The following is a 20,269-nucleotide window of genomic DNA, read 5'->3' as shown; positions in this document are numbered from 1 at the left end:
TGTTTATATTAAAAACACCCAAGTCAAATAAATACCGTATATACTGAGAAAAGGAAATTGAAATTTTGCAAAGTACATATTTCTCGTGACATTATCTTCGATATTTATCGGTTAGAAAAAAACTTTACTACAATGCCACAATATATATTTTTATGAAATATACCCAAGTTTTCTTATTAATTGATTTATTTGCTACAAATAAAATTTTATTTCGCCGTATTTAAATAAATGTTTATTTATGTGAAATAAACCTTATATTCCAAAAATAAATTTTAAAATCTTTTTTCTCATTGTACTGAACCGAAAAATTCTCTCTCTGTGTATATAATTTCTTTATGCACGTAAGTTTTATTCTCATAAATAATTATATATTTATACTTATATGAATAGAGAATATGAGATTTGAATCAATAATAATTTTTTTCCGTGATAGTAAATTTGTACTATTTTGGTCTCTTTCAAAAATATAGTATGCAAATAAATTCCGTTCGAAAGCCGAGGGAGAAATTATTCCTTATTACTGAGAAATGATTCTCATGGCTTATCTTTCTTTGAATAGACATAGGTTCCGTATATTCTCTTTCGCTTGGCGAAAAAAGATAACGCGGTCACCGCTCGTGTTTCGTTTTTAACGTTTAATTTCGAACCGAGGAGTCGCGCGCGCCGCAGCGAGAGAGCTGGCGGAACGTATAGCGCGTCGTTTGTAACATCGGACGCGCGCAATTCGAGCAACATATACTTTCGGATGTAATTTATTTGGGAAACGGTGAAATTAATGCGGCATTCCCCGCGGTAAATCTCGATTTGATTCTGCCTTTTAACGAGACTATCCTCTTTCGGCCGCGGCGGTGGCGGCGACGGTGGCGGCAACCGTACCCAGTGAAACGAGTGACGAGCATAGAATTTGTTACGTTTGACTAACTGGAAATTCAATTGTTTGTTTGCGAGCGAGCGAGCGAGCAGGCGATACGGCGCTATTTGAAGTAGTATAAATCAATGTGGGACGCGACGCGCCACGACCGCCGCGCTACCACGGCGATATCCACTGAAGCGCGCGAGCACCTTCGCGAATTCTGTCGTTCCGCCATATGATGGACTCGTGAATTCTATGAATATTCGCTCACGAATGGTTATTAATCAACATACAATAGCAACTGATGCCTACTCCCGTCGCTCCCCGTCAGCGCGATCGGCAATTGTTGACAGTCATTTAGCTAGGCCATTGTCGTCGGCCATTATTTTTTGAAAAGCCTCGCTAGTGGCCACGCAACAAGATCGATCGATAAATAATTTGCTGGCGAGCGCGCTAGTTCGGCGCGATGCATCGCTGACAATGCATGGGGAATGCAGGCTGCCGGCGTTGCGTCCGTTATTTGCTTGTCGGTGTGACGGCACTGGCACACATTTTTTAACAAAGGGTGGCGAGAGGGTGAGACACGTACAACAGCCCATACACACACGTACATACACCGGTGGGAGTTCGGCCCGCCCGGTCACGCCGATCGCCGATCGCGAAATATCGTTCCTTTTTCGGCCCCTCCGCGAGCACCGAAGAATGCGGGGATGCCTGACAGTGATCGCACGATAAATCAAATGAAGAATTAAACCCGCGACGTGGCCGCGCGCGCGTGTCGAGACGGTTGTCGCCCGACAACCGCGGTCCGATTTCATTCGCGGCAGATGCGTATCGGTGCCGTCCGCCGATAAGGATGTTATCGGCCGTCACGATGCTTCACATGTATCTTAATTACGTAAATTTAATCGTGATGGATTTATAGGCCACGTCTTATTTTCCGGATTTTTAGCTGACTTCTACTCTGACAGAATTCTAATTTCGCGGGCCCGCACTGAGATATCCTTGGCCCCGCGCTGCAATCGTCTTTTCTGATGACGTCAGAAACGAGAAAACATATTTCCAAACTTCTTGCGAAATACGTTGAAGTGAAAGAACATATCCATAAAATAAAATAACAGTTCCAGTCGATCGCCAGCAGATCTATAAAATAGTCTTGAAACTTGGACTTTTGCTCTAACAACCAATAAATAACTTGACATTATTAAAATTAATATGACACGTAACCTACCGTTCTAATCTATCTTTTCCCATGATTTTGTTATATTATTTTTATCAATTACGGTTATTTTTATTGATATTATTCTAGAGCAAATGTAAAGTTAACGGACAATTTTACAGATCTGCTTGATTGACTATAATTGTCATTTTATGGATATATTTTTTATTTCAACAAGAATTCATTCTGCAAGAAGTTTAGATATTTCCTCGCTTCTGACGTCATCAATCAAGATGACTACGGCGAGGAAACGGGAGCCTTAACGCTGAGAGTAGAAAATCGGAGGAGACGCGATCGCGTCCGAGAAGATTTCCGACGAGAGAAAATTCACGCCGGAGTTCGACGGAGGAGGAGGATTTGTGGCCGAGGGAGGGCGCGTGATTTTTAATATATGTGTACACGCGGGCACACACGGGGTACACACGTACGGCCACGTGAAACTACCACATGTAGATACGCGGACTACCCACGCAAATGAAGCTTTGCTTTGTTCTCTCTCGGCTTTTTCGTCGCTGCAGCATCGACCGCAACGATTTCCATTGGAAGTGCAGATAGGACAGGCCGGAGACAGGCCGGCGCGCGTCTGCCTCGTTGGAAGCAATTTGCCGGGCCGCGATCGATGATTGCCAATTTGTAAAAATATCACGCGGTCTCGCCAGTGTGTGCCGATACGCTGTCGCACGTACACGAACGGTCGCGGCATTTGCGGTTTATGTAAATGCATAAGCCTCGCGTGTCTTTCGCGCCTCGGCGATCGATCGATCGCGAGCCGTCGGACTTTCGAATCGCCGCGTTATATACGCTCTCGACAAATTGCCGAGCGAATACGTGTGCGTGTGTACTCGCTGCTTCGCTGACGAGCAAGCAAGCAAGTAAGCAAGCAAGTGAGCTAGCGAGCGAAGCGAAGAGAAGCGAAGAGAAGAGAAGAGACTACCTACGATCCTTTGACGGTTCGGATCCTATGAGGTTCGTGTTACAGGAGCGACTCGCTCCCGGATAGAATTAGGAGTAATCTCATAAATTCGCCGGAGAGACGCGTCAGATATATACAGGATGATTCAGAACAACTATTTGTCTCGCGAAAGACATATTCCTGACTGGATTCTGAGGCAACTTTTCCTCCTCCAAAACTTCGTCCGAAGCTTAATTGTTTAACGACATGAAAAGAGTAATTTATTTATTACGAATCAGGTGCAGGGTAGGCAAGGGCAGATAGGCAAGGGCGTTATAACTTTATTACCGGACGTGGTAGCTTACTTAAGGCGCCTGTTGTGATCAGTTGATCACCACACACGATGATACGTGCACACATGTGACAAACACGTTCTCTCTGTCTTTCTGTGCTATAAGAGAATTCAAAACAGCTTACTATAACTGTTATCACAATGGGAAGCTTTCTTACAGCTCAGTTTGTAAACTTTTTCCATTTTGACCTCAAATTGGAAACCAATTTCCTCTGTCTGTTAAAATAACCCATAAAATTAATGTCATCTTTTCTTGTTACACTGGTACGCATCGTCATGTAGATTTCCGCTTTGTCTCCTCTTGCCTGCTCTTCATGCACGTTTATACCTCATAATTACTATTTTTAATTTATATCTTGATATCCGTCTTTATTTCTACTGTGATGCCATTTTATTATTTCTCAATGTATTTTATTTTTAGCGTTTGAGGGATTTTCTTTTCTGGAACGCTCAATAAATTATTTTTCTCTCTCTCTCTGTCTCTCTGTCTTTTACTCACACTCATTGACACACTTTAAATATGCTAATTTTTACTTAACTTGGAAACGATCACAGTAGACGCTCCATATAAGCGCCTGCGTTTGATTGTGAATTGCGCCTTGCCTACCTGCTGTACTCGACTCGTAATAAGCAAACTATTGCTTTTTATAATTCAAAAATTAAGCTTTGCAAGAGGTAAAGTTGCCTCACTCCACACTCAGAGAATTGATTTAGTAATAGCAGTTAAATCTCGTCAGCTAGTTTGAACTTTGTTATCATTGCTAAAAGTTGACTATTAAAAGTAAAATGCATTTGCTGCAAGGTACAACTTTATTAGCTGAAATGGTTAGCATGAGTAACTAAGGTTAGTTAGTTGGGCTCTCTCTCTGGTTATATCACATATAAACAATACACGTTTATGCCAGTCGATATCAGTAGTAGTGTAGTAAGGTAAAAACCAAGACATGCACCTAAACCTGAACATTCTTATGGTTTTGGTTTTTAATTACGAACATCAAAATGTTCGATCATGAATATATATACATACATTTAATATGAACATATATTCTATGTTAAGAATTTAAATATTTAAAGACTAAAATAACGAGAATGTCCAGATTTAAGTACACGTCCGGATATTAATACTTTTACCTAAGATAATTAACTCACGATTCAAAGATCTCGGATTGAAGTCGTCAGTGCTTAAGTGCGCATTTTCAGATACATTATAGCATTAATTGAAATAAATGGCTAAATTTCAGACAAAATCAGTGTACACTAACGCCTTACGGCAGCTTCTGTTAAAATCGAGAATGTGAATCTGATTTTAGTACTATTGTGCGATCTAGTTAAAACTTTTAGCGCTTAAATTCTAATAAATTTAGTTACGGTAGCAAAACAGGACACTAGATGTCCCCGTATCAAAGACACATTTTAGCTGTCACAGCTAGATTTTAGCTCCTATAGCTAATCTTTTTCCCCGGTGCAATCAGGAATATGTTTTCTGAGGGATCAAATAGTTGCTCTGAATCACTCTGTATGTACGCTACATCCGGTCTCGTCGTGAAGTCGGGACGCTCCGCTGGAACTTGCGAGAAATCGCGTAAGGGCTACTAATTATACGCTACGCGCGATAAAAATGTATGAAGTGCACGGTAGAGACCGCGATGGACGGTATAACGAGCGGGACAGGGAAAAAGAGAGAGAAGGGTAATACGCGAAGGGCGAACCGCTGGGCTCGCGCGCCGGCTCGAAGCCAGAACGGAGGCCGGATATTCATGAAATCATCGTGGAAAAGTTTCGTCGCGATACAGCTGTACACTCGGCGCGAATCCTATTTCCTCCTCTCGCTTCGCCCTCTCTCCCTCCCCCTGCGTCCCCGCTCCCTTTCTCCCCGCGGCGTCCAGGATATGCACGCATTTATTTCCGTCGAGTTGTGCACGACCACCATGAACGATTGTGCGCGCCGTGGAATATATTTTTCAGTATGCTGCGATTTCAGCGGCGTTGGAATATTTATTATGGCGCGGTGTTGAAAGGGGGGAGGAGGGGGAAGGGAGCAACGGTAGCAGCGGGGAGCGCCGAGTGAAAAGTTGCGTGTAGATTTTGTTACTTTCGTCTAAATAAGTGGGAAGACCGCTCCCCCATTTATCTTTTGTAGCCCCGCATGCATTTCGAGTAAAATGGCGCGCTTCAAAGTGACACGCGTTCGCTTCCATCTGGCGCTATTCAGTTCGGGAATCGCGGCATCATGAACTATCGGGTGGGTGAAGCTCGGCTCGGATGAGATCCGAGAAGACACGTGTCTACGTGGAAAGTAGCGATCGGCAGGAACACCTTAATTAACCGAAGGATACGGGCTCGTCCTTTATTTTCCTCCCGATCGCGAGTGTAATCATTGTCGGGGGAAAGCGTCGCTAATATTCCTCTTTTTCCTTCATTTATTTATCTCACGCACGCGACACGGCGGCCGAATATATATAACTCGTGTCTGCCCGGTTATAATACTCTGTCATCCGCGCGCTTTCGTAAAAATTGAGTCAGCCCGCCGCCGGACTACGGAATACATTATAACCGGAACGGCATGAGCGCTTTTTGAAATTTAAATGTAGTTATTCTAGCAAACCCGCGCGCCGCGTTCTCAGGATGTGCCGTGACGTACCGGCACGCACACACGCTTTTTTGAAATTTAAATATTGTTATTTTTAGAGATACAACGTACCGAAAAATTTTTATTGCACCGCCGCCGACGGAGAGAGAGAAAGAGAGAGAGGGGGGCCTCGGTGAGCATACACACGGCGCGACGTATGTTGTTGCTTCAGCCAATCCTCCGCGCTTTCACATTCCTCTCTTTTTCCTCTCTTCAATTATATATACGTAAAGCCAAAGGGAAAACAAAAAGCGTCGACGTGCGCAGCGGGCGGCGCGCCGCGCGGCTGAAAAGAGAGCAGCAATTCGCGACCGCCATTGTCAGGTGAAGGGCGAATCGAGGGAAAAAAAGGAGGCGACAAAAGATCCTTTTATTCCGAACGCCGCGTATATACATACGTATATATGTACGTATTCCTGCTCACGCATATGGGAGTGTTCCTTCTCCTCTCTCTCTCTCTCACTCTTTCTTTTTGTCTCTTCCGTTTTTCCGCTTTTCGTTTCACGGTCTTCCGCCGTCGTCTCTGTTTATTCCGCTCGGAAACGCGAAGCGTCGCACGCGCGCGCTACGGTAGCTGTTAGTAAAGGAAAAATATCTTGCCGACCAATCCATCTCTCCTCCGCGGTCGCAAACACGAGGGCCTTCAGAGAGGCTCCTCTGCGCGCGCTCGGTGTTTATTCTCGACCTGAAATGTGAGAGCAAACTAGAGACATCGTGTGTATTTACCGCGCCAGCTGTGCTCTAGAGAGAAACGCTCCTACCGTTCGTCAAACATGTGATAATAGATCAAATATGATTGCGGCAAAAATACCCGCTTTCTCCCCCGTCGAGGGGAGCAGAGAGGGAGGCATAAATTATCCCGGCTATTTACGCAACGCGTAATAATCGTTAGACGCATAGGAGATACGTCGCTCGTGTTGATCGCACAATTCATCAGTATCACAGGTCGCGAAGTTCTCCCGAATAAGATTCGCGAACGAGCGTCGACGAGATTGCTCACCAGGAAATACCCACGTTTTAGCAGCGGATGCGAATGGCAATCAACAATCGCGCACGAACGCCACCGTTTTCACCGCGCAAGCCGACGCCGTCTCGCAAATCTCGTGCAAGACGAGCTTCGCGGTGCCAGCACCGCCGCCCTTGGCGGCAGGCGAGAAGGTGCGCCGGCTCTCCGATGGCGAGCACTTCCGACAGCCCAATGTCACCGTGGGTGGCCATGCGACCGTGCAAAAGCACTTGCAGGACGCGCAAAATCAGGCCCAGGCTCAGGCGCTCGCCGATCTAATTCTCAAGGTATGATTACGTCACCCTCGTGCGAATGAACGACGAATCGTCCGCACGATATCCTGTTCTGACACTTTCGGATTACGCGTCCGCATGTGTCGTATATCAGTATTTCACATAGTTACCTACGTATAGAGGAGGGGTACCAAAACCGACATACAGCATTTTGATTCTGGTCTCTAAAGTTCTGTTGGAGGTGGAAAATTAAAATTCACGTGCATGGGTGCAAGCTTTTGCAAAACTTCTCTCCAAAATATGTGACGGTCTTTTGAAGATTATTAAAGAAATTAAGAAAATTATTACGTTTCCTTGCGAATAGCTATTTGTTATGACGCTAATAACACAACTGAACATTTTTGCAAGCAGAAACTGCTACTTCAAGCCCAGCTATATAACAGACATCATGTTCTTTCAACTGCATGTTCTGTCCAACAGAGTTCGGTACTTTACAGCCGAGAAACATAGATATGTCGGTTTACCATACCTATGTCAGTTTTGCTGCTTTTCCTCTACGTTTTGCAAACGCGCGTAACAACGTGCAACAACGTGCGAATCAATCGTAGGGAGCGAAAGTGGCGGTGAAGAGAACAACCTCCGACCCAGGACAGAGATTACACCTGACTTATCAACAGCCCGTGCAATCAACGACGACCAATCAGCAAGCGAATAATCAGCCGCAAGCACAACCCGCGGTGACAGAGAGCTTCACGATGACGGGCTACGCCGAAGACGGCGGTTACTTCAGTCCGAGCTTGCAGGACGAAGTGTTCCAACAGGTCACCACCGTGCCCGACAGCGTGCTTCTGCATGCTACACAGTTGGACTCGATTCAGGTAAAACTTAATTCTGATTGATTCGCCATTTTTCGAACGCCTGGATATTACCGAAGAGGTGATGAATTTATTTTTACGTATAATAAATTGCACCTTCAATTCTGATCACCTTTGTTCTGATCAAGATCTCGCAGATGGATCAACGACTGCTTTTACCCGCATTAAGAAAAAAATGTCTGACATTTGTAATTATAATTTCGTAATTGAAAGAATTGTACTCAAAAGAAGCACTTTTTTTAGTAAGCTTTGCTATAATATCAGTGATACAATAGCCTTACATATACGGAGAAAAATTATTTTGCTATTATAGCGAAACCATCGTTGCTATAGTTTCAAAGTTATGTCGCTCACGCTTTTATTAAACAGACTGCACACGTTATTATTACCATTTTTCGGGTTAAAACCAGAAGCAGACGCAGTCGAAGCCGAAAACGCCTATAATTTAAGCGGGATTTCTCTCAATGTGTCGCGTTGCAAAACACCACGCATTGAAATCTTCATGACGCACAGTTTCAGACGGCCAGCCTGTTGCAAGAGCAATCCACCGAACAGCTTCAGGACATCACGCTGGAGGAACGGTACTCGTCTCAGCACACGGTCAATCCGGACCTCCAAGCGCTGGTGAATTCCCCGCTGCCCGACTCCTTGGCTGAGTTCAGCACTTACGCCGCTCAATACACAGAAAGTCCCCATACATTACCGACCCAGTCGCCGCTGCCGTCGCCGTTGACGCGGCACGATAGTCCGAGCTTCACATACCCGACGCCGCCGGCCAGTCAGGAGGGCCTGCTCACCGGGAGCATACCGCTGCTGAGTCCGCAGGAGGACCCGGAGAGCGTGAGGCAGGTGTCGTCGCCGCTCTCGGCGGCGTTCTACACCAGCACGATGTCGTCCGCCGCGGCCGTGGAGGAGGCGCTGAACGAGGTACTGCCAGGCGAATCCGAGGCGGACGCGGATCTCTACGGATCCGGCTCGCCGAATCCGCACTCGCCACTGCCAAGCCCGTTGTCGGCGACGCCGGCGCCATCGCCACTGTCCTCGCTGCCGCCGTCCTCTATACAGTCGCCGAGACCGGTCACCTTCACCGGCAGCACGGGTTTCCCGGCGTCGCCGCATCACGCGCTCCAAAGCCAGATGATGCCGAACTCGGAGGACCCGCTGCTCTCTTCCACCCCGAAGGACTTCACCACCGCCGGTCGCAGGCGATTCGAGTTCCAGTCGTACAAACTAATCACCAGCCAAAACCTAGTGGACTTCGGCCTGGGAAACGGCGGTCTCGCCGGCATCGTCGTCGACAACAACGGCGAGTTCAAGCTGATACAGACGGCGGGTCTGCAGAAAGCGAACGTGCTGGTGCAGGCGGGCTCCCTCAGTCCAGCGTTGGCCTTCAAGAAGGAGATTCGCCTGGCGACGCCGAAAGTCGAACCCGCGGCCTCGGTGAACCTCGGCCTGAATGTCCAAACTAATCAGCAGTACAACAACACGAACAACCAGTTCACTCAGCAGCAGCAACAACAACAGCAGCAGCAACAGCAGCCCATCAACCCGGCCAAGTTTCTCGTTCAAACCAGCGAGGCGTCGAAGAACAATGTCTTGAGACACAAGTCGACCGTCGGGAATTTACCGATACCCGTCGACCAGATCAAGGAGGAGCTGTTGGACGAGGACGTGTTTCTCAGTCCTGGTAGTCTGCCCACCGGCAGTCTACCTGCCGGCAGCCCCGTGCGGCACTGTCGAAAAAGGCCGCGTATAGACTGCGGCCTGTACGCGAGCAATTCCAACATACACACGTACCCGTCGCGGCTGCGGAAGGCTTGCGACCGCCACTGGGACAGCAGCTACACGCCGCCGCCGATCTTAGACCCGTCCCGTCCTGGACCCGGGCTGTACGCGAGACTGCACCAGTACGAGAGAGACTCGGACTTCAGCTCGGACGACTCCCAGGGCAACGACGGCCCACCGCCGAGGATCAACATCGGCATGAGATATCAGGCCGCGATACCGCCGATCGAGTGCAACAGAGACAGGGGAAAAGACGGGCCAGAGGCTGATCATCTGCTGTGGGACCCCGGCATCAACAACGTGCTCACCAGCACCGAACGTGAGTTTGTTCTTTCGCGAAACGTTTATAAAGTACAGTCCCGTGAGCGGAAAGGTTGTGACAGTTTTTTTTTATGGGTTTCACAGCGCGTCTCGCTGATCCGCGCTGAGAGAGATTTCCTCAGATTTAATCGATCGTATCGCACCCAAACGAATTTCATCATTGGAATGCTCCAAAGAAATTCATGTTTCGATTAATAAATACGATTGTTAGACTTTTCAATGAAATATATTTGTTTTAAATAAAAAATTTGTTCGAAACGAAAGATAATTTTCTTATAAAGAAATTATTTGTTTCATTCTACATATTCGTATTTGTGACCAGATATTTTATTCGGTTAAAAGATATTATTTCAAATAATAGTGTTTTTTTCTGTTAAATAATAGAGTTTTCTTGAATGAGACAATACAGTTTTTACTCAAGCCAATAATATGTTATTTCTGTGAAACAAATTTTGGTCAAACAAATAGAAATACTATATCTAAAGAAACCTTTTTCTCTGTGCAATAGGAAGATATATCTCCTAAAGATAATCAAAAAACAAATTATCCTATTGTACACGAGGTGCGTTCCGAAACTTAACCAAAAAAGTCTAACTATTTTTCTTTCACGATTGTACAGGGTGTTGCATCAACATACAGGTCGACACGATAAATAGCCTACTGGCAGTACTTAAGCAGCCTTCTACTTATTCGTTCGTATATAACTCAGAACAGGTTCCACTTAATGCTCGCAACGATCGTGTTTCTGTTTAATATCCGGGACAAACAAAGACAGAGTTTTCCAATCGAAGTATACATGTAACATTATTTATTTTAAAATACGATCGATCAATCAAGGTTCCTGGTCCTTCATTGCAGTCATCTTGCTTATTTATTAGAAGCGAAGGCATGCCTAAAAATTCTTGCGAAACACATTGAAAGGATACGTACATAAAATATCATTTGCGACTGATTGAACACATTTGCAAAATATTCCGAAAACTTTCCTCTTTTGTTCTAACAATCAGTAAATAACCGTATGCTGACAAGCGTGAATAGTGTCAACCATCGATGAGTTTCACAATGTGTCCTATATTCAATAGGGAAATGTATTTCTTCAGGATTACCAGAGGCAAATTTTCCTATTCAGATATGTGAGATATGTGAGATATGTGTTATGAAATTCGTTGAAGAGATGTTTTGCAAGCTCCAGTCACTGGATTGTACAAATTAATGCACGGCGAAGGAAAAAATAACGAACGTTGTTGCTTCGCAGTGGAAATGTACCTGCAGTTCGCATGCTGTGCCGCGGTGCCCGGCGGCGGTAGGAACAAGGAGTATGCGCTTCACCTGCTGCACATGTGCAAGGGGAACATTCATGTAAGTCGTTGTGCAGCTTCGAAATTTGCTGAATTTGTTCGGTGACCATTGTTCGCGCGAACGAGAGCGCTATGAAAGTCAGCTTTAATACAATTAAAGTTCCTACAATAAAAGTCGTCATGACCGCCATGTTTGGTTTAAAAGCGGAAGTTCACAATCATAATGCATGAAATGTTGAAATATTATTAAAATAAGTGCAAACCAAAATCAATTAATAATTAATCGCAATCTGAAACATACAAATTCACGTTTCTTTCAACATATTTCGTAGACTTCGTAAATGGCGAATCTTTGCCTGCGTTGTCATTCAGCTGATAACTTTGGTCGCTTTTCAGTAAGAGACAAAAGTCATCATCATTTGTTGTGTCATCGTATTTCTTTATTTCGCATTTGATAAAGAAAAGGATAACAGATGAGATAACCAGAGACTCGTGTCGACTTTTGTCTCTTGCTGGAAAGCAAGCAACCTTTGATCCAAACCGGAAATTTACTCAAACAAGGCGGAGATAATAAAAAAATCAAACATACGTGGTCTAGATTTTTATTACAGGGACTCGAACCGCAATAACGACGGCATGTTGGACATGTTTTCAGGAAGCGATGGTGAAATTAATGCGACCAACGCCGACGCTACCGGTGCAACACCCGCTGCTCAGCTACGAGTGCCACGAGTCCGACCGATGGACGTCGCGTGAGATGGACGCCTTCTACCAGGGATTGCTCAAGTACAACAAGGACTTCAGCGCGATCTCGCGGGACGTCGGTGGCAAGAGCGCGAAACAATGTGTGCAGTTCTACTACCTCTGGAAGAGGCTCTGCCCCGACGAGTACAAGAGGCTGCGCCTTCGTCATGGAAAACCAAAGATCAAAAGCGAAGTCAAGGACAGCAAGGACACCAAGGAACTGCGCGACGCCATCGCGTCCGTCACGGAGATGGACTTCCATGAGGAGAAGTCGATCCTCCACCGTACCCTGGTGAGTCTGCGCGTTGCCTCACATCCCGTCACTTTCCGCCTTAACATTTTGCGGGCCGTCGACAATATAGCAATGTGAAAACGTTAATATTAGTGTACAGGGTGTCCCCTTTCTCACGACTTTTAATTTTTCCGAGAGATTCTCTGAACAATTCCGAGTTGTTTTCTTAGCGAAAGTATCGAGGGAGATCATTATTTATGACAACTTTTCAGTCTTCAACATAACATATCCTTTTAGCAAAGTCTCAAATTAAAATTCTGTTAAAGTCCGTTCGAAATAAATCGGAGAACAAAATTATTGTTGTCTACTTAGTTGCGTGTCGCCTCACATTTGGTTGCGAAAAGCTCCACTTTTTCAATCGCTTGTAGCTCAGGAACTATTAGTGCCACGATGTTTCCGTTGAGAGAAAGTTAACTTGGAATTGCTCATAGAATCTCTCGGTAAAATTAAAGTCGTAAGAACTAGGACACCGTGTATACATACATCTGTAATTAAAAATAGATATGCGGAGAAAAAATAAAAACGAATCATACCTAGTAATGTTGAAACCAATTGTAAACATGAGGGGAGAGTCAATGAAATGTTATAAAGTGAAAAATGTAGTTATAGACAACATAAATGAAGTACACGAAAGCGCAAAAATATTAATTATTAGAACCATGTCCGATGAAGATTTTTAATCAGATGATTATATTATTGCATCTTCAGGAAGTATATACATTTTTTACAGTCAATTATAACAGATGATACTTTTAAAATAAAATTTATAATTTATTGTATCATATGGAAATCTTAAAAAAGCGGTATTTATAGTCCCAGAAGACCAATATGCCTACATTTGACTTCTTCCAGTTAGAGAAAATTGTTATCTTTGACTGTCCGAGACAAATAAAAACAAATACAAAAATTGCAATTTATTATGTGCATTGGTAAGAAAAATGTCCTTTATGGATAAAAAGAAGTTTATAGGCTTCAATTTTAATAAGTCGTTTTATATCGGTATTTATTTGCAATCAAGAGTGCGGTTAAATATAAATCATAGACTCAGTTTGCTTGAATTAGAAAACGAGACAGCTTCATACTAAGTGCGAGCCGCAAAGTGTTAGTCGATGTCACGTATCACGCATATACAATGTGAACACGAAAAACGCGGCTATAAAAAATGTGTGTTTTTACCTCCTCACTTTTAGCTGCAAACAAACGAGAGAGAAAATTCGGCGACTCTGACCACCAACGATGGAGAGCTGAGGTTATTTGCATATGACTGCCCAGATGTGAGTAACGATATATCTCTTGAATACTAATTCCCACGTATTGTCGTGTTTTTACGATCAACTACACCAGTCATACGTCTAACTGCTAATGACAACTGTTGAGAGTCTTGGAAAATTAATTTCAAAATAAATTCCGAATCTCTTCTCTTTCCGATTTTAGCAACATGTCTTCTCTCGCCGCTATTGTTTGTAACAGTATATCATAGCATATTCAGAGTAACTTGATCAGAAAAATCAATTACAATTGTATACGTTTTTTTTTTCTATGTCTGCTACTCACTGTATACCCTATTTCTTCCGTATACGCTAAGTACGAGTTTCATGCGTCCGCAAAATCGTATCGAATTTCTAATCTAATTCAATTCCTTGCGTCTTCTATTTCTTCACTACAACCATTTTGATTAATGACATCAGAAACAAGAAAACGAATGTCCACAGTTCTTGTATACGTTCAAATAAAAGGATGTGTCCATAAATATAAAATGACATTTCATTCGAAAACATTCCTTTTATTTTAACAATTAATAAATAGCTATAAAATTAACGTAACAAAATCACGAAAAAGGGTGTGATAAGAAGGAAGGTTATGGTAATTTTGTGGTTATTTATTGATTGTTAGAGCGAAAAAGGAGAAATTTCGAAATATTTTACCAATTCACTCAGTCGATCTCGCGTCATTTTATGAGTACATCTTTTTTATTTCAACGTATTTCGCAAGAGTTTGGAACATACGTTTTCTCGCTTCTGACGTCATCAAACACGACGACTGTAGCGAGAAGCTAGTCTTAAAAAAAAAAGAAACAGGAAGAATGCGAATCGCGGCCTGCTTGCGGGACACGCAGCGTACGAGTTGAAAAATCAACGGGATCTCGTACTCGGTGTATCTGAGATGATCTTACATGCGTACATACGTGTGAACATTTAAGTGTCGCATGAGACTGATTGTTGATCCGTCGTTTTCTCACGCTTCGTTTTAAAAGGACCCGAGGATGTTGTGCGTTGTGTGAACGTTGCGTTTACTTATCTGTCGTCGCCGTTGTCGTTTGTTTGTGTTGTTTATTTTGGCTTTGTGTTTTCTTTGTGTTGTCAGAGCTTTAGCGGAAGTGTAACAGTAACGATGGCCGGGAGCACCCAAACCGCCCAAATCGGCAATACCGGCCACGCCACAGTCAACACCAACTCACAAACTCACACTAGTTCTGAGCAACAACTACCCGCGCCCACCCCACTTCACTACCCCTGCAAGATTTGCGGGAAGTAAGTCTCCAATCTCTAATCTAAATGATCCATTTTCCAATAATTGACGGCGTACCGTGCGATACGCGTGTCCTTAACGACAATGTAAGCGGCAAGTATCGGCACATCTCACATAGATACTACCTTCGCTTGTAGAGGAAGAGAGAGAGAGAGAGAGAGAGGGAGAATGTGTGTGCCTTTCTGCATACGATCTGACCGGAGCTAACTGGCGATACGATGCTGACTGTACAGCTACAAAGGATGCCTTCCAATAAGGAAACATGGAGAGACATTGTGTCACACAATTAAACACAGTGCATGGGTGCTTGATGGAACACCTTAATTTTTGAAACAGTCGCTGATTGGCGATAATGTGCTATTATGTGATGTTAGCGAATATTACATATAATATTTTCGATATAAAGTAGGTTTTAATCGCTCCAGGAGCGATTAATAGCATTGTAAGCCTCTACTAGCCAATTACAGAACTAAACACGTCATTAATCGTTTCTGGAGCAATTAAAATTTACTTCGAAAGGAAAAGCTAATAGTTTTATCGTCAGTTATGTTTTTATTTATTGCTGTCGACCCCAAAAATATATTTGTTGTTTGGCAAAATACGAATGCTGTAGAATATCAACTACTGTTTTATTATTACAATGCTGATATGCACTCTGAGCTTATATTTTATTATAATAAATGTTACATCTACCGAAAAACTCGAAACACTAAAACTTGTCACAAGAAGGGGAAATAATTCTTTAATAGAGAGATTTAATATGGTACAAATATAAAAATAATATAAACGTTACAAAAAGTTGGCAGCTATGATATCGATACAAATGTCGACTCTACAACCATGTCGGTCATGTTGTATCGTTGTAAAAAGTCGCTTGGTCGACACTGTGTCACCTGTGTCTCTTATTGGGAGGCACTCAAAGGTTGCTTTCCAGCAAAAGACGCAAAGTTCAGTTGTATCATCTATTATCCTTTTCTTTACCAGGTGCAAAATAAGGACAAATGATGGTATAACTAGATCTGTGTTGACTTGTGTCTCTTGCTGGAAAGCAATCAAAGTATCACACATGCATTCGCGGACAGTGATTCGTTCCTCTTTAGATCTAGTAAAGCGAGCTCTAAGATATTTATTCTAAAGATATTTATTTTTTTCTATCTGAAGAAATCGTCATAAAAATCTCGTGTCAGGCTAATATTGGGTATTAAGGATTGCAAATTATAAGTCAAAATTCAATGAAACATAGTTTTGATCTTAGCTCGTGTTATTCCGACTGGTCAAGTACCAAATTTCAATAATCTAATTTGGTCTTTACAGGAACATTCTTCTGATCATAGATTAGGTATATAGGGTAAGCATCTTTCAGACTTCACTGGATCTAGGGAGGGACGATTCATTGTCCACGAATGTATACCAAATGACTCGCAATAATAGAAATACGTGTGAAATTATTTAGCGATGAGGCATGTAGTATCGCGAAGTCGCGACTGAGAACAATTTGAGCGGGTCGGCGCAACAGCAGAATGCATGCTTCGTCAAGAAAAAAGGAAGGAAAGAGAAAAACATGTCACACTTTGGATCGATATACACAAAAACACAAGAGCATCGTGAAACAGTAGAATTTTTAGATAAATTGAGAAATAGAATCGCATATATGTGCGTTGTAACGATTTACACTGAGAAATGGATATTTTTCCATTTCGAAATACGTGTGTTGACACACTTTTCCAGACCGCATTCACAAACGCCATTCACGATATATATATACATATATATATATATATCAGAAAACTTAATATATTATAGAAAATCGTTACGCGCAATATTTTTTCGACAAATACGACAACAAGGTTTCTCGTTCGAAATATTAGTTTCGTTCCTAATAAGCAAGAAGTTATTAACATAACGTTATTTATAATATTTTATAACGTATAACATTTTCAAACATGTAGTTTTCAATATTGTATACAACATTGGTAACGATATTTGATCCAAACATCAAAAATAATATTTCTACTATGATTTTAATATTTATATAATGTTATATTATTAAATAACAGTATAAAAATATTTATAAAATATGTCAAAATGTTTATAAAATTCACATAAAATCAATGTTTCAAAAGATCGATTTAATGTTTCTTGCTTACTTATCACCGAATTTGACCGAGACGTAAAATACTCGTAGTGTATCTTTGAAATATCGGCAGAAGTATTTATAACATCAATTACTTGATACTCTTTACGCCTGGCCCCCGTTCTCCTATACATTATCTTGATTTGCTGCCTAGGTTCTTCTAATTATATTTCTCTATGTTTCACCTTCCGATGAAGATATCTGTACATATAAATTGGCTATGGTATGTCGTAATCAGTATTAAATTTCAACGCATAACGCTGGCATGATTTGTTAGACCGCTGTTGCTGTGTCGATATATCTCCGACTCCTCACTTATATGTGAAGTATACACACATGTGAACTAAACTATACACCTGAACGAAGACGCACAGCCCAACGTTTGCGGGACGAAATGTCTCTCTTTTTTTTCCCCAACTGTGTGCAAATTCGAGGTTTGCTCGTTTCCATCCAATCACGCCTACATTAGTCTCCGCGAATCGTCGAGCTGAATTTCTCAATCAATCGTGTTCGCATATCATAGATATGAGACCCTCCGACGATCATGCATAGCCGATATAGCCTATTTGACGGCGCGTTCTCGCACTTTTCTTCCAGGGTTTTCAACAAAGTCAAAAGCAGAAGCGCACACATGAAATCACACAGGCCAATACCCTTGCCCGATTCAACGGGTCAAGAATCTAAGCGATCCGCGGCGCAACAACCGTCGAAAGTGCTACAGCCGCATCAACCACCAGCACAGCAGCAACAGCAGCCGCAGCAGCAGTCGGACTGTGCCACACTGCAAGCTCAAGACCATCAGCAACAACTGCCCGCGAGTGTCAGCGACAACAAGATTCAAAATTCAGCGCATGTCTGGCACAATCCGACAAGGCTGCGGCCCCCATAGGACGAGATCCAAGTAGCTACACTTAAGTTACCTTAACGAAGGCTGTAATGGTACGATAGGGAAGTAGAATACGGTCGCTCGAGGCATATATAGGCAGGTTCTCTTATACGATGACGCGCGACCATCCGCGAAGTCGCTGCGCGAGAATATATCTTTTTACGTGAACGAGACTTCCGCTCACGACGGGGTGGGTTGCGCGCGGGTAAATTTCCAAGATAGATAGCTTCCGAAAACGCGAATACCTCCTCAATACATGCGCGAACTTGCGAAAGCGAGAGAGCGAACCGATAAGTTCGCCCGGCCAGACGGACTAATTAAACTTACGAGGTTGTTACACATATATGGAAATATATGGAATCGCGATCGAGCAGTTTTCACGAAGACGAAAGGAGTACACATCGGCCGCCGATGGGAGCTGAAAGGCACGAAGAGAGAGTCGTGTGTAGAAACTCGTAGTAGGGTTTAACGGGCGCAGCGACAGAGAGAAAAGGGTCTTTAACTTATGCAATCGTAATAATTCGAGCTCTGTTCAACAAGGAGACAGGGTACCGATGATCACGTGAAACGCGTCCTCCGTCACACACGGAAGACACGGGAGACACCGGTGCGGTGTCTTCTAAACAAGAGGAGAACCGTCGCTTTCGGAGAGACAAGGCGAACGTATACACAAACTTTTGCGTTTAGTTGCGGACAAGAATAAAAGGAAAGAAAAGAGTATAAACGCGATCGTTTCGAAAAATTGCCTAGGGAGAATGAAATCAAACGCGTCTCAGCGAGTACACGGAAGCGGAAGCGTACTTTCGCCTCGACGTGCGCTGACTCGGCAAGACCGATGGACATTGGCGTGCACCTACAATAAGCGACATAACGATTAAACGCGACTTTGGTGTACCTATTTATTATGCACGTGAAATGTTCCCAGATTGTGCCACAAGACATTATTGTTACCTGTTGCCCTTTCGCAATTTTCTTCTTCTCCTTTTTTCCGTAACGTTTTAGGTTGTTTTTTCTCTTCCTATTCGTCACAGCCGGGATCGGCTTACGCGGGGTCGCGTTCGGGGTTCTCTTGTCGGCGTAAAGAAAGTGCGTACTTTGGTTTACAGAGATCGATTGCGTAGACACCTTGTATTTCAGTTTAATGTGAAACCGTCTATGCGAATAAAAATTGTTTTCAAAATTCATACACTCTAATTTGAATTGATTCCGACTAAATGTTTTCCGATCAATTCCGAAAAAAAAATGCGGACAAGAACTGCGACTTGCGAGAAGATCCCGACGTGTTACGTACGACTTGTTGCACGTTCGCTCTAGTTACATTTAGTTTAATATCATTAATGTATCTCTAAAATCTTCGATGAATAAGTGGGTTTTACCATACGTACGTAGATTTATTGAAACCTCTTAATTTCTTTACCTCTGTTACTTAGTAGTTTAATAGTACACAATTGAAATAAATTTTAATATATGCGCGATATATGAACATATAAATATATACATAAATATAAATATGTATAAATGAGTCGGTGTAATTGAGAAGAACTCGTAGCATAGGTGAATAATTCTCTAGGAAGAACGTTGTTCAAGTTTTACTTCAGACGCGTTTCCTGCATCGTCCGGGTATATATGTATGTATATCGTCTCGACGATAGTGTATATATATATATATATATTTATTTATATATATGTATATATACATACATATATATACTGAATGTAAAATAATGATTATACATACGCCCATACATACATACTATACATACGCGCACCCGACACAGATACAGAGGATAGAGAATATTTATTAATTAATTGATATTTAACTCCAATGATCATTGAATAGCTATATGTACATAAGACGTGTACATGTTTGTACATATAACGTCAGTGTCTGTATGTACAATTAAAGTGAACTCTATGAAAAAGCAAGTAGGCTAGGTTTTAGGTTGTTTTAGGAGGGATCTATACATATATATATGTAAAGAAAAGTATATATACTTGGCTTCATTTTCTACCTTACTAGAGACTACGTGGCGAGACTCTTGTAAAAACAATGACTGGCCGTACGTTCCCCGTGATCAGTGTGAATTTTTCTTTTTCGTTTGCAAATTCTTACTATGATGTTCCTATATGTAAGGTGCCTTATGCGATCGGAGAAAGATTTACTTTTCTTTGGTATGTCCCGCGCACAGTTCGACGATACATCGAATTGACTTTGTTCTTT

At 42.7% G+C, this 20,269-nt stretch overlaps 1 protein-coding gene across 1 annotated transcript in view; it reads left to right on the top strand.

Annotated features, from left to right (window-relative positions):
* The window catches only part of LOC106747410, a 31,371-nt gene extending 11,848 nt beyond the window's left edge, over window positions 1-19,523 (top strand). Inside the window, exons 3-10 of the mRNA XM_014624902.1 lie at window positions 6,967-7,238; window positions 7,793-8,062; window positions 8,573-10,163; window positions 11,421-11,524; window positions 12,119-12,499; window positions 13,690-13,773; window positions 14,864-15,030; window positions 17,760-19,523. Of these exons, the coding sequence (XP_014480388.1) occupies window positions 6,967-7,238; window positions 7,793-8,062; window positions 8,573-10,163; window positions 11,421-11,524; window positions 12,119-12,499; window positions 13,690-13,773; window positions 14,864-15,030; window positions 17,760-18,051 (3,161 nt within the window). The 3' untranslated portion in view covers window positions 18,052-19,523. The remainder of the gene's footprint in view (window positions 1-6,966; window positions 7,239-7,792; window positions 8,063-8,572; window positions 10,164-11,420; window positions 11,525-12,118; window positions 12,500-13,689; window positions 13,774-14,863; window positions 15,031-17,759) is intronic.
* Window positions 19,524-20,269: the final 746 nt, after the last annotated feature.

Source organism: Dinoponera quadriceps, unplaced genomic scaffold (genome assembly GCF_001313825.1).
Source record: "Dinoponera quadriceps isolate SergipeBrazil2010 unplaced genomic scaffold, ASM131382v1 scaffold2414, whole genome shotgun sequence".
Taxonomy (NCBI): domain Eukaryota; kingdom Metazoa; phylum Arthropoda; class Insecta; order Hymenoptera; family Formicidae; genus Dinoponera; species Dinoponera quadriceps.
Note: the sequence above shows the minus strand (reverse complement) of the source record. Positions and strands in the feature narration are given on the sequence as shown.